The sequence below is a fragment of the Camellia sinensis genome, chromosome 5, assembly GCF_055761805.1.
Source record: "Camellia sinensis isolate YWXY chromosome 5, ASM5576180v1, whole genome shotgun sequence".
Lineage (NCBI taxonomy): Eukaryota > Viridiplantae > Streptophyta > Magnoliopsida > Ericales > Theaceae > Camellia > Camellia sinensis.
The window spans coordinates 45975726-46003634 of record NC_138965.1 but is presented as its reverse complement, the minus strand read 5'-3'; the positions used below and the strand labels follow the sequence as shown (position 1 = coordinate 46003634).

Sequence of the window (27909 nt, the reverse complement as noted above, 5' to 3'; positions counted from 1 at the left end):
GCCCAAAGCAAATATCTCTAAACAGATAAATAAATTCCATTAAAGATACACTTTTTCAAAATCTCAAATGGGAGTGAAAATATATATTCAACTCCACTGTCATCATTAATTATCATTTCAAATTCACATTTCTCAACATTCATTCTATTTCCTCTTTACAATCTCAACATTTTGAAAATCCATTTCCTCTTTGAAAATCCATTTCAATGCAAGTAATAGCTCATTTCAACATATATCAACTTCAATTTCATAATCACAACCTTTGTCAAGAAAACATTTGAAAACCCCTCCTTTATATTTTGATTTAATAATCCAACAATTTCTCTAAAAGATCAACATTTTAGGATTTCTCCAAATTAGGGCTTTTTACTTTTAAAAACTCATATGCATTTTTCATAAGTGGAAAATAAACTTTTGTAGCTAAACCATAACTCAACAATCCCATTTGGAACAAACCCTCACTTACAAAACAAATTTTCAAAAAATCAATCCAAGAACAATGGAATTTATATATTTAAAATACACCACAAATACACTACCGAATTCATATTGATTTTAAGAAATAGATCTTACCTCTTGAAGCAAGAAGAAAACAAGTCGGAAAAATCATCGGCGATGAAATGACAATCTGTTGAGATTAAATGGAAGTTCTCGTTGTGCTCTACGTTTTGGTATATGGAACTAGGTATCAAAGATGTAGAAAAATAGATGAAATCAAGCCTAAAAGCTTGAAAAACCAAAAATGGCAGAAGGAGAGAGAAATATGAGTGAAAAATGAAGAGATTTGACCTAAAAAGTGACTTTTAAAGACCTGATTCTATGTAGTACGCTCGAGCATTTAAAGTTGCGCTTGAGGGCACTATGCTCACAGCACAGATTCGGCAAATTTCAAACAGGTATAAATCTCTCGTCTAGACTCCGTTTAGGGTCGTCTTTGTGTCCAAATTGAAGCCCCGGAAGTAAACTTTCCAATGGTTTTAGCCTCACATCAAGATTCACAGTGTGGAAAGAGAAAATGATAAAAGACTAAAGACTACTCAATAACAACTATTCGAATTTAGAGTTTTTGATTCAATCTCACCCAACCACTATGATAACACCTCAACTAAGGCTCAAATATTCTCAATTGAGATAATCCAAGTGTCAAATATAATTTCATTATAACAGAAAGTACAAAGTGCTACATTTTATTTGGTGTTTTATTTTATTTTAAATTAGATTTTAGTATATAATTTCATAAAAAATGGATAAATTACACAAACCTCCCTTAGGCTTAGAAAACAATACACGAAGTCGCACAATTTGATATAATCACACTGTACTCTCATAATATTTTTATTTACATAACACAAAATCTCATTTCCATCAGTTATTCATTAGCGATATAAATGTCTTTCATTATTTTGGCGTTTAGATATTATTTGCATTAGTTCAGTTTGATTTAACTTTAGTAACTAGAGATCAGTGTAATTATGTCTAACTTATAGAGTTTTTTTTTATTTCTTATAATTATATATAGAGGTCCCCATCTTGAAAATTCGCTTAGGACCTCAAACGAGTCAAGGCCGGCGCAGATTGCTGGAGTGTGTTTTTTGTGTTGATCATGCTAAATTTTAGCAATAGTATGATAAATAGCACAACTAAAGTTGCTCTTGGCTTCTTCCAATTTGTGTCACACATTACACTAAATTCAACATGTTACTCTGAAATCTTGCGGTGCAAGAATGAATTGCTGGTCAGTTTGCACTTGATTAGTGTGGGTTAAATTTCTTGGCTAAAATGTTGGGAAAGTGAAAGGTTGCTTCAGTTGGGAGAGAATTGTGCTCATCAAGGTAAAGAAAGGAAAGGAAAAGAAAATATGATTAAACATATTTTTTTCAACACTGGCTTTAGTGTCCTTACTTTGTCATGGGGCCCTTTTCTTTAAGAAAATGTCTTATTTAGAGACAAAATATTTATAATCTTTTCTTGAGGTGACACCAATTGCATGAAGCAATCAAATGGTTGTATGTATTTTGGTGACTTTATTCAAGAATGTAAAAATTTTATTCAAAAAATTTAACAAAAAACAAACAACACAAAGCAGAAAAAAAGCAAAAGGTGAGAACAATAAGAAACCATGAAGGTTGAAGATTGAATCCCATGGTTTTCAAATTTTTTTCTCTTTTTTTTACTGTTTTGGGTAGAAAATAGTTTAAAACTTTGATGTATTGGCTAATGCTTTATGTATCAAAAACTTTGTTTGTTGGGTATTTGTCTCTTTTCTTTTCTTTTCTTTTTTTTGTTGAATTTCTTATATTTGCATAATATGCATATGGGGTCTTTATGAGATGAAATGATTTGTTTGGAATAGGTTTAGATAGGCTTTCACATCTTTCTCAGACATGGTGATTGTTTTGTTGACAAAAATCCTCAAAGCATTGGAGGGAAAGAAAAAGCTTCCCTTCTCTCACTCTCTATCTCTCTCTCTCTCTCATGATCTTTGATTATGAAATAAATATCAATTATTGCTTTTATTTCTGCTCTAGAATTTTCAAAGCTTCTTGGCTCTGTGGTTAGCCTCAGCTAGAATGGTATGTTTTTTATGTTAAGACATTGAATTTTGGCAAGTAATCCAACTATTTGATTTAATATTTCTGAGAAGAAAAAAAAGTTCTTAAAAAAAAAAAAAGGGTGTGGGTACCTCTCAACAGACCTTTTCAAGGCAAATTTGAGGAATAAGTGTGGTTGTGGTCTAAATCACCTCCTTTTTCTATCTCTTCCTCTCTCTTTTTTCTTTGCTTTTTTCTTGGCTAGAGACCCATTTCTTTCTTCGCTCGAATCATGGCTCTTCTGGTAATGCATAGCTGTAAGATATCCAACATTGATTCTCTCTCTTTTTTGTTCTGATTTTCTCTTTAGTTCTTTTGTATTTTGTATGCAGTTGATCATACACCTAATCAATTTTGTATCAATATAGAAATATAATGCCTATATATAGATTACTCACTTGTAGCAGCCTTTGGTTTTTTTTATAGTTATATGGCAGCTTTCTTTTCTTTTCTTTTCTTTTATTTTTCTTTTCCAGGTAGTGGGAGTTTATGTGGCACATACTGCCACCTTTCCAATGATGAATCCAAATGGTTTTGTTGGGAGTTGTTGAATAGGGCATTGATGCTAAATGGGTTCCTAGCAATGAACCTACCAACCCTAATGACCTCAATCTGTTTGCATTAATTCCTATGTATTACCTCTTTTATGATCAATTAACATTCTTGTGGGAAAATTAGTTTTGCAGCTTACACATTGACTATTATTGATTGTCATAAGCTTCTCTTAGGCCCGGTAAGAGCCAAAATGGGTCATGTCAGTTAACGGGTAGGCTAGGACCCCAGTAGTTTTGTAAAAGTGAATGCTTTTATAAGCACTGATATTATGATCAATGAACATTCTTGTGGGCAAATTAGTTTTGTAGCTAATACATATACCATTATTGATTGTAATACTAATATGCCTTTTTAGCCACGGTAAGAGCCAAAACGGGTTGTGGGTTAACGGGTAGGATAGGACCTTAGTAGTATTTTAGAAGTGAATGCTTTTGAAAGCACCAATAGGCCACTCTTGTTTTTGGCTCTGCAGACAAGAAGGCCCATACTTTATAATTTCTTTAAGTTTGCTTCTCCAGACAAGGTATAGTATTCATTAAGTTAGGCATCAAGATTGTGAACATCAAAACTTTAATATTTTTTTACGAAAAATATATAAACAAAATAAAAAATAAAAGTTGTATGGGATTATCATATAACTTTGTCCTTACATTTTGTATTGGGTATAAAGCTAGCAGGGTTGGGTTGCATTATGCTTTGTGTAATGTGATGTCTTGTTCTTACAAGACAGACAGAGCTTATAGAACATCTCAGGGTGAAAGCCAAAGGTCTTGAAGTGCTCTTAAGAAACAGGTTTGTTTGGTAACTTCTTTTCTCATAATTAACCAATGCTCTGATATGAAAAACATATACAAGTAGTAGATTGAGCACTTATTGTGTGTCTTTGAACATCGTAATGAGGTTAAGTGTCAACTGTCTTGTGTTAATTGCATTCTTCCTTGCAGACCGTTTTAGCTCCGGCTATCAAAACATTGAGGATTATGAATCATCCATCCTAACATTATGGTGCATTTTAAACTTATCAATCATTGAAGAATCAATACAATCCAGTTAGCAGATCAGTTCATTGAACAATGTTGTCACCAATTTGATCATTTTTAGCCTCTACCATTTGGAAAATAATCCATTTTTATTTTATTTCTTTTTTAGTCATTTTTACACTATTGGGACAAACTCAAAAAGAATTCATCTGAATTTAGTTTCAATCTCATTTCATTTGATTCTTTCCAAAACATTAAAATGATTCGATTTGCTTCAGTCGTGGTTACGATTGCTTCATCCTGTTTCTTTTATGGTGACTCTATCCTAAATGCAATGCAAAAAAAACTCGGCTGATTTCAATTTCACGTTCTTTTTAAAAAGGCCACTATACATATTTCCACTTGGGGAAACTGAGCTGCTCTCATTTCTTCCCCTTGTGGGATTTGAAGTGCCTTCTATTTGCTTACCCATTATTTATTTTGATCGGCTTCATGTTGCTTACCGATGAATTTAAGTTTTAGACTTTCTATTGCAAACTCATTAGATCTTTGGGGTTTATATAAATCTGTGTCAAAGAAGATGTGACCCAAGAAGATTATGGGAAATGTAGCTTGAGAAACATAATTTGGATTTGAATTGAAAGTTTATGGTTCAGTATGTCAAAATGGATCAGAAAAACTAGTCATTTGAAGACTCTTGCATTGTCCATTCGTATAGGAGGAATTTGATCATTTCAAATCTTGATGTCATTGTTTCCTAAAACATTTATCTTGTTTTTTATAGCATCACAAGTAGCTTTGTTGGATCATTTTAAGGATTCAAAAAACCAGGCCATCTAGATTGTATCAGCATTTCTTGATATGATTGCAAATGATGAACTGGGAATTTTTATAGAGAACCGGAAATTAGAATGCTTTCACATTGTTCTCCTTTCTTGATTTTAAGGCACTTCCATTGTGCTATGATGAATTTTTCGACATGTAATTTAAATGTCGCGGAATCTTGATTGCTTCACTTATTGTTTTCCCCACAGGGATACTATGTGGAAACTAAATCTGCGGAGACATTTTTGTGAAAGTGCCCATTTGCCCCTATTGTTGATTTAATCATCCTCCTCGGTTAGTCTTGAGCTCTATAAAGATTTGAAGCAGATAAAAGTTATGGATGAGTTTGGTTCCGAAAGGTCAAAAACATGGAACATCTATACAAGTTCAGACCCTAGCCCATCTCAAACAGGAGTCGATAGAGAAGCTCCGTGGCAGAACTTTGGGACGTCCATGAATGCCATTTCTTTTGGATTCGTTGCCACGGCAATACTAATATCAATGTTTCTTATAATGGCCATTTTCGAACATTTGTTTAGGCCAAGTAATCCTTTCTCTTCTCCTCATCAAGATGGGACTAGCGGATCCCTGGAAACAAGACCAATGGAAAAACTTAGAAATCCACAAGCAGTAAGTCCCCACCTCGCACATCTTTCAATTCAAAAGAAATCAATCTTTGATTTCTATGTCTGATTTGTATATGATCTTAATTAATTGGGTGATCTTTGTGACAGGTGTCGACATCATATTCGTCTAGTTTTTCAGTATTGATGCCAGGACAACACTATCCTACCTGCATAGCCCAACCTGCCCCTCTCCCCTGTCCGAGGGAAGGCGTCTATTGGCCCTGCCATGAACATAATATTACTTTGCCTTAGCCTATGATACTCCTGCATTGTATGTATTCTCACAGAAGGATTGCGCTATCATCAATGTCATACTCGATTTTCTACTTGTACGTTTAAGCTATTTTTGCTGAGAATTGAATGTCAAGCATGATACTGAGTGGTTTACTGAAAAAAATGAAAACAAAAGAAAAGTGAAAAGAAAACAAAAGCATATGTAATCATCATAATTATTGTTCATCATTTTTGTCCTTTCTGAGGGAATACCATGAGATATGCAATGCATTGGATAAGTAATGTGAACTGTACAAATGCAAAATCACTGCAAATTTTACTTGTCTTGTAGTGAGGCTCTCATGGATTTGCATTGTCCATCCCTTGACATTGAACTTCATGAACTTGTAAGAATATTATGAGGTGAAATGAACTTGGTGTCAAAAATTTAGGAGAGAATGAAGAAATTATTCTACATATAGTTAGTTCAGTTAGTCTTCAATATTTGCCAACTCTTCTTTATATTATCCATCTTGGCCTCTTCAGGTTGTGTTTAAATCATGAATTAGTAATACTTTCCTCTCTTCCTAATCTTCTCCTCTCCTGCTTACTGAGATTGGGGCGAGCTTGAACTCCTACTGGGGGAATTCGTAGAGGTAAAAGAAATGATAAAAAAAATTGAATGAAATAGAAGCTAAATTTTTTTCACTTTTCTTTCATTCTCTAGAAATCCAAAATCCAAACACAACAACCAAAAAAATGTCAAAAATTGTATTGAGAACCAAACAAGTCTTGTTTTCAAATAGAGAGAATTGGGAAAGTAGTTGTGATATGTTAGTAAACGATTTCAATGGAGGAAATGGAGAGAGGAGATCAAAATGGTGGTTATTTTGAAGAGAATGGAGTTAGGTTCAGCTTTCTTATGAGATAAAAATTGTGGTGAATGTAAGAAGCAGAATAGGCCATTTAGAATCACTCCCTGTGGCAAGTCCAACTCCAACTTCCTTACAAATCAAAAAAAAAAAAAAAAAAAAACAATTCATCCTCTTCAACACATACCTACCTAAATGTGATCACCTTCTTGGTGCATGAGATGATAGATCATTATAAACACCCAAACAAGTGAAAAATATCTCAATGTGAAATGTTGTTCTTTTAAAAAGAACAGAACTTTTGGTTTAGCTAGCTTTTAATAGAGGAAGAATTGGGAATACACCGTGGTATTGGAATTCCTAATCCAGTGGGTTGTCACTTTTATGTGCACATCCCTTCTTCAAAACAAACCTCTCAGCCCACCTATAATTACTGTTACAATTCCACAAAGACTCCCCTTCTGGGAATGATTTTTGATGGTTCATCATAGGTACCAAATACTATTAAAAAAAAAAAAAAAAAGAGGAGAAAATACAAAGACCAAGAGGGTGTTAATACCCTACCTAAAAGACTAAACATGTGAAGAAAATCCAACAAAAAAACAAAACTACATCACCAGAGACACAAGGGGACCAAGAAATCAAATTATAATACGACCCACCATCCACCTTTTACGCAATCACCATTGGTACAGTCCTATATTTACCACAACAGGCGATTTGGGCTTCAAAACAAGCCTTCTTTGATTCGATTTAGCTCCCTCTCCCCAACGCAACTCCCTCTCTTCAATCTTTCGGTTTCATGGCAGGCATGAAAATTCCTTTGTTAGTGCTCCTCTGGTGCTTCTTCATCGGGTAATATTGCAGTCAACAAAGAGTATTTAACCCGGAGTGAGATCCTTCCCTTCTCAACGACAAGCCTAGCCCCGGAAACAACCCAATAGCCGGGAGTTTCTTGCGGGCCCCTCACCATTTCCGTTGTGTCAACAAACTTCAAGAGTTTTGGTGCTTGGGTAGGAACTGGAGGGCCACCAGGGTAAACAGCAGAGTTTATATTCACGTCAGCAGGCTGTGGAGGCGGCTTCGTAAATGTTGTGGTGAAACGATGACTGATTAGCGTTGATATAAGTCCTGACTTCCGGGCCAAGCCCGGTGAACCGTCCCATTCTGGATGCTTTACCACCATGGCTCCCGAGACAGTTGAGAAGCGGAGTCGCAAGAAAAGGATTTTTTTGAGGCCGTAATCCCCAACCTGTACTTGAGCTCCAGTTACTATGGAAAGATCCTCATCAGACTCAACTGGTGCAGTGCAGATGTGGGAAAAGTTCTTCCATTGAACTTTCTCGTAGTATTTACGATCGTAGGACTCCTGGCGGAAGTTGCCATTTGGATCATCTGCAAGTTTGAATATTTTTGGTAGGGTCGAGAGGTGCTGCAAATGGATGGCTAAGCGATTGCTTCTTTTGCCTTCTAGATACAGCCGGAGGCCAGTCACAGGCCTCTTACCGACATCCACCTGTCATGAATTTGATAAAAGTCGAGCAAATGATATGTTGATATTTAAGTTATGAAATATACATAGTTTTAATGTAATTAGTATCATGTTACAATTTTATTTTATTTTTTGATAAATAGTATTTAAATAAATTTTTCATACATGACACAATAAATTTGTAAAAATATAAAATTTTAATGTGTCCTACATTTTTTGAAAAGTACGAGGATGTGTTGACGTGTTGGCCTTTGTCTGTGGTACTTGGACCATAGATCTAATCACATACACAAAGGGCTGAATGCTTAGCCTTCAGCTGATCAACTTTCTTGCATTCACAGGCTGAATGCTTAACCAGTCTCCAGATCTAATCACATACGAGTGTCATGTGTATTATACTACTTGTTACAGAATCTATAAGACAAATATCATGCTGTACAGAAGTTATAAGCTACAGCACTAAAAAAATGTGTAATATCATGTGATGAGACTTTTACTAGGTTGCCAGAGCAAGGTAGTTATGACACAGATAGCAACCTGAAACAAACAATTAACATATGAATTGAGTACTTAACTAAGTTGCCTATTTCTTCTATAGGTACAGAAATCAAATTCTAATCACATCTTGACGGTAGAAATATATAATTATGTAATGAACATCAATGGTGAAGTTTGCTCCAGAAAGACCATACACATTAATAACACACACTGTTCACCTTTTATTTCTTTTTCTTTTTCTTTTTCTTTATTTTTATTTTTTTCATTAGTGGGTAGTTGCCTCTCTATACTCAAGTGTTGACAATCAGTATGCATGATTGACACATTTGTTTGATTGATTTATTCTTAGGTTTCATGGAATAGTCATTTGGTTATATAAATAGTTGGCTAACACACTCACACCCCCCCCCCCCCCCTCCCCCTTTCTCAATCTCCATTCAGGCATTATAAACAAGAATTATATAATTAGTTTATGGACCAATATAAATGTTCATGCGATGTTGTTCCACAAACATTGTATGAATCCTTCAGCACATGCAATCTAACCATTGAGTAGAAAAAATGCAAGCATGGAACACCTTTTCCAAATTGAGGACACAAAATGAAGGGAGAAAAATAATCTAAAAAGAGAGGAAGCTTTACCGGCGTGGTGTTCACATAAAGCTTGGGACCCATGAAGCTAAACTGTAAAGATGCTGTACTTCGTTGCCTCCTTTGCGGACCAAGTGGAAGTTCACTGAACACTGGTGCCCATTGCCTCGGCAACTGGAATTCCAAAAACTGATGGAGTTCTTCAATTGGTGGTTTATCTGCAAGCAGAAAACAAAACATGAAAAATGTCAGAGATAATAGGCTACCTCAATTGCTTAGACATAATTTATACCAGTAAGAAATGAAATGAAAAGGTTAGTAAGAATTGTATAGGCCTTACTATTTTGAAGTGTATTAACTCTGTCAAAAGTTAAAACCCGTGTCACCCCAGTAGCCAAGGTGCTACAAAAGGGCTTCCTCACAGGTTTTTAGGGAAGCTCGCATAAAAATTCTTACCATGGTAAAGAGAATAGGTCTCTCTGACACAATGAAACCTTAATATTAAGACCTTACATAAGGCATTTATGCAAAACAATACACAAGAAATTGACAGAGAACAACAGAGTTTGCTCACAGCGTAAATAGAGATTTATGGCATGGCTCAAAAACCCGCTCCCAGAGACACCATTCAACAATGAGGTAATCGGTATAAAAGACATTGAGATCATGTCAGGTTCGTAGTGTACAGTATGTAACCACTCATTGTGTGTTAGATTTCGACTATCACTTCCACCTCTCCTCTTGCAAATGCTCACAATATCCTGTAATGAGAATAATGTACAGAACACAAACTTATAAGTAACATCAAATGTTGATCCCTTGAGTAGGGAAATCCAAATAAGCTACGAAGAACAGTGTTCGCAAGAGCAAACCTCCTTTTGCGAGTAAGAACTCGATGGACTAGTATCCGCAAACCTCAGGCGCTGCTCTCTGATTTCATACTGAAATAAAATGATTTGATGAGACCCCTAGAAATTAAGTCCAAAAAATTGCAAATGGTACACGTCAAACAGCTCAATAAAGTCCGCAACACAAATAATTATACATATCAACTAAAAGCAACACAAGGAGCTTCGATAACCAGCTAAAATTCTATGACGCACGGGTACTCCAAAAATGGTTCCATACGAGTACCGGGTACTTACCGGATGCAGGTACACCGAATACATGTCGAGTATGGCAAATACATTTGGGAACATCGTGAGTACGGCACCAGTACGAGGTGAAACTTTTTTTTTTTTTTTTTTTTTTAACAGCTGCTAGAATTTGTTGCAACCTTTATTATTCTTCTTTCAATTTTGAAAATATCAAGTAATTTATTTCCAACACTCTTTACCCATGAGTCATGGTTTTACTTTCTTTTGCATCCTGTTTTAGACAATCAAAAAAGAAAAATAAAGAATTATACAAGTTGTTCTCTCTTTAGTTTTCATATTGATACTTTGATTTGTATGTTGGATGTTTAGTTGTAAATTTAAAAAATAGAAATTAAAAAAAAAATTGACATACCCTAGCCGTACCCATACCCGTACCCTACTTTTTTATGAATTTTCCGTATCGGTGTACCCGTACCCGTACCCGTACCCGTACCCGCACCCATGCTTCATAGCTAAAATTACAGGGAAACCCTTCAGAGTATAACAAACTCTCAAAACCAACTTATATTATTAGCTTATAGGTTTTTTAGCAATACTAGTATATATGGAATGTTTTTGTTTCTAAAGTATTATAGGATGGTTATTCCTTCATGTATACAAACATTGTAAATGGGTTCCTTTGGCCATGTTTACTAGATTGCTTTTACCTATCAACGAACAAATAACTCCAATTTCGAGTCCTTCAAGATAGATATAAAATTAGGAAGTGTCCTTAAGAATTGTTATCATCCAACAACAATTAACTATTGTGACCAAGAAGCTTATTAAGTATCCGTAAGGTAAATAATATATATATATATATAAGACAATATAATTGAGCATAACAAACTCTCAAAATCAATTCAAGAAATGTCCAGTATAACATGCTCAAGACTAGAACAGAGACTCCACTCCACACAACCCTTAGAGAGTTGCAATGACCAAGATTATTATCACTAATGATTCTCCACATTAAGACTAAATCAAATGTGAGAATTAAAATAATGACAAATACGCAATCTGAAGTCAAGTACTTATACAAAATAAAAATAAAAAAAGAATCTATCTAAAGGAAAAACGTGCCCACAATCCTAGCTTCATTCTAAAACAATGAATGCTTCAATTTCGCCAACCCTAGCTTCATTCTAAAATAGCTTAGCATTCTTCCGGAGGCATCAACAAAGATATAATGAGGCTACTTTCCAAACAGATAACGCTCGTCCTCACTCTACCCTCTAACAAGAACCTAGAACCTCAACCACTAATTTTCCATGACTCACTGGACTAGAAGCAAAGTAAATACAACAGTACACAACTCCCCTCCCCCCAAAAGAGAGAGAAAGAGTGGATTAGTACACAATTCCTCATCTCTTCAGCTTTCCACAAGTTCATGCAACACCAATTTAGGGGTGGTTTGGGATGATCTAAAAATAATTGCACTTTTTGACTTTTTATGAAATATGGGTTGAGTTTGAAGTGATATAATAGAGAGGCGATATGACTTAAATAAGATGATGTGACTTAAATAAGATGGTGACTTTTTGAATTTTTGACTTTTTTAAGTTATGACAAACAAGGCCTTAGTATAAATTTACTCATCTATACCAGACCAATTTGCAATGACAAAACAATTACACTGATATCGAGTCAAAAGGCTCTTCAAAAAGTCTTCTCATTTTTTTTCCAAAATAAAGATTCAAAATTGGCACCTTAAAAGTTACAAGTAATCCATTAACAAAGTTTTAGGTGAATTGGGCACATATTACAGAGCTTAACATCACATCACAAGCTTAAATTCACACCCCCAGCTATAAATCCATGCGAGTATCTTGGAAAGAATATTCAAAAAGTTCTGTACCTTGTGCACATAAATGCATGTAGAAGCTACATGTGTAGCCTCCCAAACTGAGTCAGTATACTGAACTCATGCCCAATCAGATAAATGCTAGAACATATCCCCTCTTCTATAACATCTTTTGTGCACCGGGAACTCCATTAAGTAAACATTAAAAAAGCTAAGAGAAGTATTGACATATTTGACAAACCACAATACATGCAATTTAGTAGACCATGAACAATAATCTGGGTTGTGCAACAGTCCCAAAACCAGATCTACAACTAAATAAATTGCATCTATAGCATCTATCTGATAAAATAATTTCTTCCTATCTTGTTCTCTCTCGTGCTCCTTCTTCCCTAGGGGCAGATCATTTTGGGTTAATTTTATGTGTGAGAATTTAGGCAACTCAAATTTATCCATTGCCAGAATTAAATCCACAACAAGACTTCGTCGTGTACTAGAGTGATTACTTTAGTCAAGCTACAAAAATCAAGCTTTTCTCATTCCTTTGTTGTGAGCTGCACCTCACTGCATACGCTAAATGAATTAAAAGAATGGAGATCTTCCTCCTATCAAACTAAATTGCTTTTCAATTTAATACCAAAATTTAATCTTTTAAGGAGGCTCGTACAGAGAAATTAAAAACAAACCTTGTCATTCTGATAAGCCTGTTCAGAATCCATGCCATATTGTCCATTTGAATCCAAAAATCTCTTATCTGCCATAGCCTTTAACCTTTTCTGCACATCAGCAGGTTGAAGAGCCGATGAATGCTGTTGCTTCACATATATTACATCCTTCCCTCCCATTTTCACACCAACAATAATGTGGGTGCCAAATTTTTCAATAAACCTGGTTTATAAACACAAGCATCAAAAATCATTACAATTATAATACAGGAACACCAAGTCCAGTTTGGTCAACTATAGCTCAAGTAGATTGAAGTAACATCTCAATCATGGACAAGTTTTAACAATACTATTCGGTTGTCACTAGCCAAAATCCATCAGGTTACACCTTTGTAATCAAAGCAATGATACAGAATTGTGGAAAAAGTACAGTTAAGGATCTTATTCCTTCTCTCTCTCTCTAAAAAAACCTCTCTCTCTCTCTACAAAACCTCCACCCCAAGCCTCACTGCTGACTGGCCAGCCCCCCCCTTTGGCCATGGCGGTCGGCTGGCCTCGCTTCCTCTGTGTGTCTGCATTTTTTTCTCTTTAAAAACTTGAACCCCCAGAGTTTTCCCACCCTCTCCTCATGATAGTGTTTTTTTTTTTTTTTTTTTTTTGGCTGCTTAGGTTGTGTTTCCATCTTTAGTTTTGCTGTTGGGCATTCGTTCTTGAGCATTTCATTGGGGTTTTCGGTGTTGGGTGTTCCATGAGTGGTTTCAAATCTATCACTTCCAGTGGTCTCAAATCATGTTGAGTCTCCACTCGGCAGTGTTTGGTGCTCGAAAATGGGCGCTTCTTTGCGATGTTTCAACAATAATGGAGCGGTAATGGAGGAAGGGGAGAATTGGTTTCAGAGGCGGGTGTTGGCCGGTTGGGTGTTCGGATGTTGGATGGGTGCTCTTTGGGTGTTCAGCAGATGGGTGTTTGAGAGGTGGTCTCAGTTTGGGTGTTGGTTGGGATTTTGTGTGGGAGTGGGATGGTTGGGTGGGTGAATGGTGGACGGTGGATGGGATGAGCGGAGTTTTTTGGGTTTTTGGGTGTTGGTTGGGATTGTTTGGCAAAGAGGAAGTCAGCGTTTCCAGCGGAGGGGAACCAGCAAGGCTAGAGGCGAAAGCTCTGAGATGTGATGGAGCAGGGTGAAGCAGGGTGTGTGGCGGATTGGGATGCGCATGGTGGAGCTGAGGGATTGGGAAGCGTGAGAGACATCCTTGGTTGCTGTAATTATTTTTATTGGCGTGGGTGGCAGCTTTGGGTTGCGGGGGGACTGTTTGGTTTGGGGTTTAAGTATTTTAGATTGTAGTTAAGATCTACTTAACTATTGTTTTTTTTTTTTTTTTAAAGGATGCGAGTTACCATAGTAGGGAGTTTGCACTCTCTGAATCTCTCTCAATGCATTATTATCCTTGTACCTTTAATTTTATGTTTTTAATGAAATTTTTACTTTGTCAATCAAAACAAAAAAACAATGATACAAAAAAGAAATGAAATGAGAATAATGATTTTTTTATAAGCAAAGCAACTTACGTTGGGGGAAAAAAAAAGGTGTTGAGCAATGTTGTTATACTGTACTGGACAGCATACAATTTATGTCATTGGTATGTTATATACCAGTACTGATTTGTTTTGGACTGTTTCAAAATTATATTTACAAATATTCTGAAGTAAATAATTGTCTCAGTATGCACCAGTATGGTCCGAAATTTTCCGGCATAACCAGTACATGCGGTACAGTATGAAAAATTAGCCAGTACATTACTATAACTCTTTCTACTGTTTTCCTCCTGTACGGTAAGTACTGGCTGGTACAACCACATACAGTATGGTATTCACAACACATGCTGAAGGGGCACCACCTAAAAATAAACAAAAATTACAATCGACCTCTACATCAAAGGCCAAGTTGCTCTAGCTCTCAGCCACTTGGTAGAAGGAACTACAGCTTGATTGTTGGGGGAATCAACAAACTAAGGTAGATTCTTCGATTCTATTTCCTCTTTTGGTAGGGATTGGCTTGAAGTGATGGGAGATTTGATTGGAATTCATCTTCGCTTTGTTTGTATCACCGAGACACCTGAAAGTATCTTGGGTGATCCGGCCCATTCAAATCAAAATAGAGTCCACCTATCTTTCATGGGCTCTTTAAAATAAATCAAATACCCGTGTCAACACTTGGACAAAGGTGTGGGATATGTGCTTGATACTTTCCATTAGACACATCTTATATATTTTTGTATTTAAGACCATCTTATAGGCATATATTATTTGTATAATTGCTATAAAATACCTTTTATCTCACATAATAAATTAAAAATATAGAAGTATAACCTTTTTTTTTGCCTAGTCCATGTACCCTTGAATTTAAGATTTGATGGGTCTGACCCCTAAATATGCACCCGTACCCAACACTCATACCTGGGTCCATGTAACATAGGGGTCCACATCACCAAAAAAAGAATCAAAAGATGCATGCACCCTGTCCATTACCCAACTACACATAATATTCAAAAATTAACCTTAGTTGCAATTTCCCATGAAAAAAGCTTCTCCTATTTTAATACCATTGTTCCTTATCTCATTAGAAAACTCACATCTAGAGATGCAAACAAACCTAGTAGTTGGTTGCTCAAGCTTGGTTTGAAATTTAACGAGCATAAAAAATGTGTTCAATCTTGGTTTGTTTACTTTTGAGTCTATTACTTGAAAAGATCTTCAAAGTCAAACTTGAGTATCTTGGTTTTTTTATACAGTTCTAAAGTGCATATAAGTTTATCAAACCAAACTTAGAAAATTAATAAAGTTCAAAATGTGATCAAGTTTGATTTGATTCCATAACGAGTCAATCTTGAACGAGCTTTTAAAGAGTAACACAAATCAAACTCAAGTAGCTTGGAATACCAAACAAAATGTCAAACTAACTTGGAACAAGTTCACAAGTAACTGAAATTAAGCATCCAGAATAACTTCCAAAATAAAACTATTCAGTGGTTAGCTTCCAATACGCAAACTAAAACACCACAAATAATTTTTTTTAACACCATCGCCTATCAATTATTTGTGAAGTATACTCACAGGTGCAATTTGATAAGTCAAAATCACAAATTCCCCGGGATTTCCCATAACTACTCTTGCAAATTGATACACTTGTATGTAGAAAGCCTATCGTAGAGACCTATGTTACATGGATTGGGTGAGGGTGTTTGTCTAGGCATTGGATCTTCCTAAACACTAATTCTTAAGCTATATGGATATGTATCCAAAAGTTGTGTATGGGTGCATGGAGATGTCTTGAACACTTAAATATATACTATATTGTATAATATTCTAAAATAAATGGTTTTTTTTATCAATAATATTCTAAAATAAATGTTATTATCTAGATTGTACTTCAAATTAAATGGGATTTAGGAGAAAAAAAGGAAAATTCTTATCTCTATATTCACATGACAGGCTAAAACTTTTTCTGTACTATCAAATGATAGCTTCTTCTTCTTCAAACATTGTAAACAAAATGGACAATCCAAGTGTTTAATTAGAGTATAGGAATTGGACACAAATCTCACACCCCTACCATACTCATATCCAATGGACACAAGTACATTGGAGTAGTATTAAAGTCCATGTACCAAAGCTAGAGACTAACTACGAAAAAATATCCATCTAGTTTTTATTTCAAAATTTCCATTGTGGGGGGCGGGGGGATCAAATGTTAACCATTCAATGTCAAACTTTAAAATGACATAAAATGGATATAGAAGACATGAACAGACCAAAGAACAACAACAAGAGATAATATATAGAAGAACTGCCTCATTGAGGCCAGGTACTCATTCAAAAAAAACCATGGTCAAAATTTCAACACAATAGGCAGCTCTGTGTTTAGTTCATGGATTTGGGACGGGATTTAGAAAGGAAAAGGTAGATGAAATATAACTACATTTCACCTACGTTTCACACACCTTTTCCCTTTTTCTTTCCAAATCCATGAACCAAACACAACCATAGTAGCAAATGAATAAATAAAATCTACCTACCTTTCAAAAAAATGGGGAAAAACAACAAAAAGAGGAAGCACAAAGAAATACTCAAACACTTTAAATTTCACCTAGCCAATGCAGCAGGTTCCCATGATGACGGGACGGAATTCTTCACATGATCACACAGTACCATCTGAGTTTTTTCTAGTGCAACTGTGTAGAGAGTGATGAATGCCCCATCAAATGCAAGGGTTTTAGTGTTGGCTGCATCTTTCTGCCAACAACCCGAAAATTCAAACATAGAATTGAAAAGGCCTGAAGGAATTTTCCCAGTCAAAGATACTTCTTGGTTGAATTGCTCTGACATCTGGAGGGACGAAAATGGAAATGTCAAGACACCCAAAATCAGAGATGAAACTACAATATATGTGTATCCATGCATTTGCTCATGTGAATAAAGGATCAATACCACATTAAAAAATAGGCGTAGGAGATATGTACCAATTTCATAAAAATAAATAAAGCAGATCATTGCGTAATTTATGACTCAGAAAAGAGACACTGACAAAAAAATGAGTCCTCAGTTCTTCCATTGTTAACAATAATACAATATGCAACAGAAGACATACACTTGAGTATTTTGTAAACATAAAAACCACATAAAGATAAACAAGCATAGGCATGTATTCTTCAACAAGTGTGGGCATGCAAAGAATACACCGCTTAACTTCAGAATTTGGCAAAGTATTCCAAATTGGCAGCCAAAATTTTTCGCTCTGAATTTAAACCCGTTGGAATTTATTCATCCCATCTGAATATGAATTCCATGAAATTTACAAAATATTCTATAAATTTTGAAGTCCTGCCAACGCCTCATTTGAATACAAAATTCAAATTCCCAGCCCTTTGAACATCTCCAAGGGACTCTTTAAACACGGCTTGTTAGCTATGATAGCTAGCATCATCATATTTTAGTCACTTTAGCTATTACCATAGCTACTTTAACAAAATTCTTTAGGGCTAGCTACATTTGAAGATCCTTGGAAGTATATGTATGTAAGCATAGATAGGTAAAATAAATAGTAGCGTAGAGTACATAAATAAAAAAAAAAGAATTAGACAAAATAAAGAATATAACTTTTTTTATATTTTAGCTAGTGAAAAATGAAAGAGTATGATTGGAGTTGTACTTACAAGCCATGGCAAACCCATGCAAATATGAAAAATAAATAAACACAAAACATCAATTACTAAGCAAAAAATTTCCTAAATAAGCAACAAAGTGATCATTAATCAACAAAAATTAAAAACAAACTTTCCATAAAGAGGCTCGAAACAATGATATACCTGTTGGAAAGAAAGAACATCAGACCGAAACCTGGTTCTTTCTCCTTTATCACATTTTATAGATTTTGACACATTTGGGATCGGAATTCCGCCAGGAAGAACAATCTCTCTACCCTGATCCTCACCAATTTCAATCAAGCGACCAAAATTCCCTTTGCAGTACTTGAGCCTCAGATCTACCGAAATATCATATCCACATCCAATCGATTGAATCGCAATGTTAGCAGCTTCACGAGCTGGAACCTTAAGCGCCATTACTCAGATCATCACTCGCCTTAATACCATGTAATTATGCTGAATTCGCACCAAGTTCAAACATGTAATATGCATTGAGGCTTGAATCTATTTCTAAATCCTTGACCCTTCATGCAAATCAACCTAAAAATTACACAGAAATTCATGTAAATTCAGGTCAAAACTTAGCTCTTTACTTCAAATTTTCCATACAAGTTGAGACAAAGACGACAGGATTTCACTTCTGTGAGCTGAAAACCATTTTTCTCAGCATCTGAAACCGAGACTACTGCTTTCTGAACAACCCAAAAAAAAAAAAAAAAAAAAAATCACAGCTAAATCTGAAAAAAAAAAAAAAAAAAAAAGAGCGATTTCCTCGAAATTATCAGAAAGTGTGGTGCGAAACTTCTCCAAATGGATAATATTTCAGCTCAATGAGCTCAAAACCTAGCTCTGCATGCGATTCTTCGAAGAGTGAAAGCTGGTCAACCCAGATTTGTGCAGAGGTCGAGAGAGGAAATCGGTCAAGATCTAAAGCATTCTAGAGAGAGAAAGTTGTGTGAGAGAGAGAGAGGGTGAAACCCTAGAATGCTCTACTGGAAAGGGTGCTGAAGTTCGGCTGGTTTCGGTGAAGGAGTGGCGATTCATCCCACTTAATTTTTGAAACACTAACAACTCTTTACGAGTTTTAAAAAAAAAAAATTAAACAAACAAACTCAAGCTAAAACATCCCACTATTTTAATGGGACTACCATATCACATCATTAATAATAATTTAGAGGTTTCAATTTAGTGTTCTAAAATATTATTCTTCGGTGAAATACTTTTTGATTTTTGACCCCAGATTTTGAAAAAGTACAATAAAATACTTGTATGATATCTTTTGACAATTTGACAGCAGTGGACTACTCCACCGTCGCCAATAGAGACGTGCATATAAACCGGGATCTTTTACTCAAAATTTATGTTATTTTTATTGGGCAATTATTCCGTAATGTCCAAATATAGATATATATTATTTTATGGTATTGTGATTAGTAAAAAAAGTAAGTAAATGATGAATTGTATTAGATCATTTCTAATGGTGAATTAAATTTTTTATTAAATTTGAATAAAAAAAGATTAATTTTCTTAATCTGATATTTCTTCCTCCAACCATGCATCAAAAGGACAGCATCGATCGATAAGGCAATTTTTTTTTTTTTATACCTGTTTGAACTTTTTTGACCGGTTTGAACTTACCTATTTGAAAGAGAACCGGTCGACCGGTTGGTCTCCTCCAACGGTTACGCACAGTAAAGCAGTGAAATCTGTACCCTGTTCTCACTTTGATAAATTTTTTAATGAATTTTCATTTTGATATCAATTTGCTGAAACCATTGGAGCTCCAAAAAGTGACATTTTCACCAAAATTTAAATCTGATGCCAAGTTTGGTTCACCGTTGGAGATGCTCTTAGTGATAGGGAAACATAAAAAGGCATATAAGAGCAACTCCAACCACACTCCTTACTTTTCACTAGTTCAAGTACGAAAAAAGTACACTCTTTATTTTACTTAATTACTTTAATTATTGTGTTCTCCGACTACACTCTTTATTTTAGCTAATCATTCAAACTAACTTAATTAATTTTTAAAACAAAAAATATTAATTGCTGATATTTTATTAATATAAATTTGCAACAATAATAAATTTGTCCATACAAACATACAAAACCTATAGAATGAGGAAAAAAAATACAAAATAAGTTATTTCGTAATTCATCAAACAAAATTGAAAAAACATATAAAATTGCTACATACACATATACATATATAAAATCCAAAATCCAAGACATAAATATATAAAAAACTAAGATATATACATAAATATACAAAAAAACCAAAATATATACAAACATACAAAACCTATGATTAGTTCAAAAATAAAGACAAGTGATATTTTCGACAACATTAAATAATTTCTCATTTTTATTTTATGGGTAAATTATACTGACATCATACAAGTACTCTTTTATATTCTAAAAATAACAATGATTCATATCACTAAAAAAAAAGACCACTAATAGCACTAATGTATTGAAATGTCAAAAAAAAAAAAAAAGGGCATAGGGAGTGGGCGAGGCCCACCACCACATCTTTAGTGGTGCTATTAGAGCACCATGTCTCAACCATTTTTCTTCTAAAAATTACATCTCTCTTCTTAAAATCTAAATATTTCACTATAATTTAATTCTTGTTTGACAACATTAAGTTTTAATCAAAAAAATTATTATAAATTGTCATATAAATTTTTTTAATTTTTCTACACATCTTTTTATAAAAAGTTAAAAAAATTATTAAAATATTATATTTTCAAACAAGGCCTTAATCTTTTCGTTAGTCAATCATTAAGTCAATTAATAAAAAAAAATATAATATAAAAATTAATTTTTTAAAATATCAATTTTATCCTTATTTGTCATATCTCTCTCTTTCTTTATTTTCCCTCTAATCTCTCTCAAAAAACAAATCAAAATCACCACAACCTCTCCACCATTAAGAATGGCAACGGGGTCAGGCCGAGCCGAGAATCACACTCCCCGTTCTCGATCCCCGAAGGCACAAAATTTTCCGTCCCCGTCCCTGATTCCCGCGCGGGAAACCCATCAGCCCCCATCCCCGCCCCCGTCCCCGCCCCCGCCCCCGCCCCCAACGAGGATCGGGTTTTCCCAACCCCGAAAAATCCTTGAAACTTTTTTTTTTTCAGATTTGATACTGGAAAGTGCAGAAGAGAAAAAATATCATTTGAAACACATAGCATCCACTTGGGATCATAACAAAATGTTTCAAGAACAACTGACTAGAAAATGCATTTGATCAAGCTACAATTTTGCATTGTTAAACAAGTAAATGATCTTATTTTTTCATGCTTGAAAAAGAATTTTGCATATCATAGAGATCTGAGAGGGGGCGGAAAAAAGAAAGAAACCTCTTCTCCAAAGGATTCTCTTATATATTACCATGAACTAACTGGGGACAATGTAAAAGAAATCAAGATAAATTTGATACTCTATTCTTTTTCTTTTTCACTAATTTTTTTTTTCCTAAAATTTCCTTAGCAACCAAACAAACAGAGGGACTAGAAAAATTGAAACCTAGAGGACTAGAAAAAAAAATTCATTATACACACACATACATATATATAGACGACAGATTTGCTTCTTCTTGACCAAATCGATGAGTTGCTTAGATTTCTTGGAGGTTTGTTGCTAAATCACGACTCGATCGGTGAAGATCCAACGAATAGATCATCCGCTGCTTCACTCCAATCTGAGAGAGAGAGAGTGTAGTGACGGACAAATAGAGCGAGAGAGAAAGAGAGAAAAGATGGAGAGGCTGGTGTCTCTGCTGAATGACTGTGTAATGTTTTTGGGTTTGTTATATATATAGGGGTAAAATGGTAATTTTACTTTGGGGACAAACCGGGGCAAGGACAGGGCCAGGCCGGGGCTTGGATACTTATTCTCGTCCCTAGCCAAAAATTAATCGGGGATTGATTTTTAAATATCATCCCCATCCCGTAGAGAGTATGTTTCGAGAAAAATCGCTCAAATCGAGGTCGGGTCCCCATTGGGCCGAGTTCAAATTGTCATCCCTATCCATCATCAACCCTCTACCTCCAAACCCTACGATCATCTACATTGCTCTACCTTCATTGCCACCATTGTCCACTCCCTATTCAGATCAACATAAACTTTATAACAAAAATCATTATTTATTTTTTAAAACAGAAAATTCATTATTTAATTTTGACACCAAAATATTTTTTAAAAAAATTATTAGATAAGTAAAGAAAATCTTCAGGCGATTACAAAAATCCATTCAATACATATATTATTATACCATTAAACATTTAGATAATGTTATGGTATACAAACTACTGTGATATTAATTATCACAAATATTATAATTAAATCATTTTCAGTCATAATTGAAAATTAATAATTATAATCAAATACCACATAAGGTATTACCAAATACTTTTTGAATCATAACCAAAATAATGTTATAATCAATAATTATAACTAACACCATAATATGTCATAACTAAAGACCACGACTAGGGCATATAAAAAAAAATTAAGCGGTAAATTATTTGCCAATTTTATATATGCAAACAAGGGTAAAATAGGTATTTTAAAAAATTAATTTCTTATAGTTGACTTAACGATTGACTAACAGAATGATTAAATTGTAATGTATAACGATTCCAGTTTTGAACCGTTATCTATTGTATTTCGGATTTCGGTTGGTATGGTTTAGAATGGTTGATCACATCCTGTTCCTCTTGTCTTCCCTTTATTCTGGTTATCGGGTTGTAATTATGCGTTTAGAACAGGTTGATTGTTTATATTTCAAAACCTGTGTTGCCCAGATTTTGGCCTTTCCGCTCGAGCAAGCTTCACAATTTTAGCTCCTCCGCTCTAGCGTTCATTTTCGAGCTCGAGTCGAAATTGTCGGCTCTCAATATTTTTGCAGAGTGCATTGGACGCTCGAGCGTCCAGTATCATGCTCGAGCGGGGATCTTTGTTTGCAAAACCTCTGGAATTGTGCATTCCACGCCCGAGCGCCACGCTCGAGTGCCATTTTTCACGCTCGAGAGGAACCTTATGTCTGACGCTCGAACGGGGCTTTCTACGCTTGAGTGGACTGTGTGTATTTCAGTCCGAGAATAAGACATTTTGAATCATTTTTTATTCTCTCTCTCTCTTTCTAAAACTTTCCAAAAAGCTTGTTCTTAAGTCTCTCTCTCTAAAAATCACCTTCTCTCTAAGATTTCATCTAGATCCATTAGGATTTCCACCCTAGTACCTTTGAGAAAAAAGTAGAGTTCGTCAATAGCTACTTTTTGATCTAAATAGAAATGGGTTTTGGCATTCTTAGAGTTTCTCTCTCGTTTGGCTCACCTCCTTCCTTTGAGGTAGGGATCTTTCTACACCTTCATATCATATTTAGCTTAGTTATTTGTCTCTTGTGTAACAATGGTGTGATTTGGGAGATATTTTAAACAAACCTAGGGTTTAGGCGTAAAATGGAAAGAGGGGTTTTGGGTCCAGGTGAAATAGACGCTTGTGGGGCTTAAAAATGATGTTGCGTTATGTCTAATTTGATGATTTTGGCACTTGACTAATGTTTGGGAAAAAATGGGCAATCTCCTTAATTAGATAAATTATTATTTTGTACAAATAATTGGAATTGGTATTGAAAATGCGAAATTGAGAGGATATTGATATGAATGATGAGATTGGTTATGTATTAACTCAGTCTTTTAGAAGTTTTGAATAAACTATCTGTTTAAGATCGAATATATACCTAGAGATAATTGTATTAGGCTATCGGTGGAGGATAACTTTGATTGTTGTAGAAATTGTATGTGGATTAGGTGAATTGAAACTAATCTTTTGATGGTTGTCATTGAATATAACAATGTTTATATGCATTGTGTATGTATGTTTATTTGGAAGTGAAAATAGAATGTGCTTCATGTGTGATTATCTGTCTAAATACACTGCATGTGTATGGATATTTGTTTGGGAGGAGAAAGGGGATAGACTTCATTATAATTAAGTTGGCTGGAGTGTCCTGAGTGAAAGTCCCGAAATTATGCGTGGGTGCTCAGCCCGCGAACGAAATATCCGTAAAATGACAATTGTAGTGCTTGTATAGCCTACGTTTACATAGGTCTCGTTTTACAGCTGCCTGCGGACTAAATTTTCGTAAAATGGAAGTCTGACGTGTTTATGCATATGTGTTGTATGATTTGAAAACTATTGAGTTGTAGCCTTAATTTGGTTGTTGAGAAATAAAATGGAAATTGACCTATGAATGGAGATAGATAAGTGAATGGAATATGAATTGAAAGGAAATGGATTAAGACTTGAAATTGATATCTCATGAATATATATATATATATATATAGTTGTGAAACGTTTCATCACTTGCATTGTTTATGTACTTGTACTTATACTTTTGTTAAATTTTATAAACTATGTTAGATGATTTTTACTGGACTGTAGCTCGCCTTATTTGGGAATAACATTTTCAGGTAATGATGGAATGCCTCTACCAAGGTAGTAGTTGGAGGAACTTTTGGAAGCAAGAGTTTCATTACTTTTGATTATTTCTTTTGTAAAGCTAAGGGCTTAATATGTATTGAGCAAAACTCACTTTTGTTGTAACCAAGTCAAGGCTTGGAAAGATGTAAGCCCTAAGAGCATCTCTTTTGTTAAACTCTTTGTATCATTAACTTTTATATAATGCCAGGACTATTTACCCTGATTCATTCAGTTATTTACATATGGTTGGGTTGTATTCACTATATTATTTTGGGGGCGTTACATAATGGAAGTTCAAGCCTTTGGGAGAGGGATATAATTTCCAAAACATGAATGGATACTTATATTAAAGATAAGGGTATGGCTTCTGTCCAGTCTGGGATCGGACGGGATCGGACTGGACCGGACTGGACCGTGCTGTTGGGCCCGTAGGGGCCCACCACGGGTCCCGTTTTGATAATCTAAACCGTTTAATGTGTAGAACTCGTTGATTACTATATGCCTATAAAAAATCACGTTGATCGGATATCGATAGCTATATGATCAAAACAGTTTCGTATTAAAAAATTGGACGGTGAACAAATTAACGGTTGACAAAAAACTATTTTGATCACATAGCTATCGATATCCGATCAACGTGATTTTTTACAGACATATAGTACTCGACAATTTTTACATATTGAACGGTTCAGATTATCAAAACGGGACCCATGGTGGACCCCCATGGGCCTAACACCACAGTCCAGTCTGAGAAGCCATACCCTAAAAATAAATCTCAAGAAATGTCAGTGTAATTTACTCTTATTTTACTTTAAAACATGTAAATGCATTAATTTAAAAAAATATTAAAAAAAATAGGATTTGAGTCTTATAATAAAATAAAATTTTAATTTTATCAATTTTAATTCTAAGTTTTTGATTTATTTTTAATTTAAACTACTATCGATCTATTTTTGTTAAATAAAAGAAAAATTAGAAAAAGAATTTAAAGATAACAAAAACTAATTTGGTAGCTAAGGTCTCTAAGCTTTAAAATTAAAAAAATTAATGAAAAATCCATTCCATAGGGGTATAAGGAATTAGATCAAAATTAAAATCTTATTTGGTGATAAGGACAAGTCAAAAAAGTCGTCGATAGAGGTGATCGATAAGTTGATTTCAATAGATAAGCTTATTTCAAGAGATGAATAGATAGATAGATAGGTTGCTTTCAACAGATAAGTGCTCTTTTGGACAAATTGTGTCATTTTGGTTCAAAAAGATTAGAGCTTAGGCTTAATGGCCTACAAGATTCAAAAATCGACTTATAGTGTAAGTACCCTTTCAAATGGACTTGTAGTTTGAGTACCCTTTCACATTTTTGAATGATAAGAACAAATTTTGACATACATTGACCAAAATGCCTTTTTAATCCTAGAAACCATAAAAAAATTTCTAATTTTTCACCAAACGTCTCTCTCTCTCTCTCTCTCTCTCTCTCTTCACAATCTATCTCTAATTCCACTTCTACTGTATCTATGACGTCATCACTACATCTATCGATACTCCGTCATCTACTACCATTGCCTAACCACCACCGTGCACCACCAACAACCTCTCTCTCCGATCTATGCATAAATTTAGCATATTTTACTTTATCCCTGTGTCTCTGTGTTGTTTTTCTATGTTGAAACAATAAATTTTTCTGTCTCTATTGTCTTTGCGTTGAAACACAAAATTTTCTATATCTCTTTGTTTTTTCCTATGTTGAAGAAGAATTTTCTCTATGTTTCTATGTTTTTTTCTGTGTGAATTCTCTATGTTTCTGTGTTTTCCACTTTGTACAAAGTCAAAGAAATTTTACTGTAACATAACAATAAACACAGTAAAATGTCATGAATTTTTTTCTTCATAATTTCATATTACTCATCAATCTTGTTTGAAAGATATGTCAATATGATTATAAAAATATAAATTTTACAAAAAAATTGAGACGTATATCAAAAATTATTAAATTTCAAAATTTTGAAATCACTTAAACAACTATAGAGGCTATTTTTGTTGAAAATGGTCAACCATGTTTGTTAGAGGATCTAAACGACTATTAGAAAATTGTTTGTCCTATTAGTAGGAATCTAAATAAAATTGACAGAAAAAGAATATTTTAGTCATTAAACTCATTATAGGTGTACCAAAAATGTATATTTTTTCTAAAATACCTTAGCTATTGAGTTTAATAACTAAAATATATTTTTTTCGTCAATTTTACTTGACGAAAATAGACAAATGGTTTAAATTGAAAACAAATAAAAAATTAAGCTTTATTCTCTTTTTTTTTATGAAAAATATTTTTCAAAGGTATTCTCAAATGGTAGTCTCTCATAACAGAACGTTAATTTCCATGACTAAAAACATTGATATTGTTTATTTTTAAAAGACAAATACCTCTTTTATTTTTGTTTATAAATTGATTTTTAAAAAATTACAAAAAAAAATAACTTCAAGTTTTGTGTTTTTTTTTGTTTTTTTCAATTAAAATTGTGGGTTTTCAAAATATCCGGCCATCTTTTTCTACACTACCTGAGAAATTTTTTTTTTTCCAACACACATGTTATTCTTTTATTTTCTCTTTCAAATTAATGTAAGTATCAATTTTTTATCTTACCCCACCAAATTACAGTCACTGCTTATAAACAATTCTAATTACTCATGGACTATCATAGTAGATTTGCCGTCTTTCTTCACAAACCCTTTTCTCTAGCACCACCCTCTTGGCCCAGTGCCCCCTGTGTTTTATAACCTCAGTACCTCCCTTTCATGACTACCCATTCCCCAACAAAAAAATCGCAAACCAAACCAAACCGTATGATTTGATTTAGTTCTCTCAATATACGTTTCGATCCTGATTCTCGAAATAAGTAAATCATTCTTCATGATTCACTCCATGGTTATATGGTTATGGAACCATATTGGTCTGAACTGGATTATATATATAATTTATTTTACCGTAAACACTAAAATACCTAATTAGTATCTCATTTTTATGTATAAATTGTCAATCATCTATTCTTGCTAGTTGAACTAGTTTTAAACAGTTATCTAAACCATTAGTGTTTGTCAAATAATGGTATATATTACTTGATATTTGAGTAGATTGCGGACAATATTTTGTAATGATATTGTAAATGATGACAAGTTTCTCAAAATCGTGGTTTAAAATTGAATCGAACAACATTTTATTGGTTTGGTCTACTTTAGTTCCAAAATTTTCATAATTTGGTTCGGTTTCAAATTTCTTGTAACCGCAGGTGGTGTTTTAGTCTTGCTTACTCATGAACTGAACCAAACTAAACCATGCTCACACCTACAGCCAATAATGTTGGAAGAGA

The 27909-nt window shown here is 34.3% G+C and overlaps 2 protein-coding genes across 3 annotated transcripts; one reads left to right on the top strand and one right to left on the bottom strand.

Annotated features, from left to right (window-relative positions):
• The first annotated feature begins 2871 nt into the window (after window positions 1–2871).
• Window positions 2872–6036, top strand: LOC114258261 (uncharacterized). The gene is made up of 3 exons (XM_028198168.2): window positions 2872–3938; window positions 5161–5581; window positions 5686–6036. Exons 2-3 carry the CDS (start codon window positions 5288–5290, stop codon window positions 5827–5829), a joined length of 438 nt encoding a protein of 145 aa, XP_028053969.1. The 5' UTR covers window positions 2872–3938; window positions 5161–5287; the 3' UTR covers window positions 5830–6036.
• An 894-nt stretch (window positions 6037–6930) lies between these two features.
• Window positions 6931–19369, bottom strand: LOC114258260 (MAC/Perforin domain-containing protein). 2 transcript variants are annotated; one of them, XM_082868768.1, is made up of 7 exons: window positions 18212–19369; window positions 16993–17231; window positions 12870–13071; window positions 10116–10184; window positions 9818–10004; window positions 9295–9461; window positions 6931–8178 (listed from the first exon to the last, which is right to left on the bottom strand). In XM_082868768.1, the coding sequence occupies exons 1-7, from the start codon at window positions 18464–18466 to the stop codon at window positions 7489–7491; spliced, it is 1809 nt and encodes a 602-aa protein (XP_082724894.1). In that variant the 5' UTR covers window positions 18467–19369; the 3' UTR covers window positions 6931–7488. The 2 variants fall into 2 exon arrangements, with proteins under 2 accessions (XP_082724894.1, XP_082724895.1); XM_082868769.1 differs by having other exon boundaries at window positions 6931–8691; window positions 18212–19108.
• Window positions 19370–27909: the final 8540 nt, after the last annotated feature.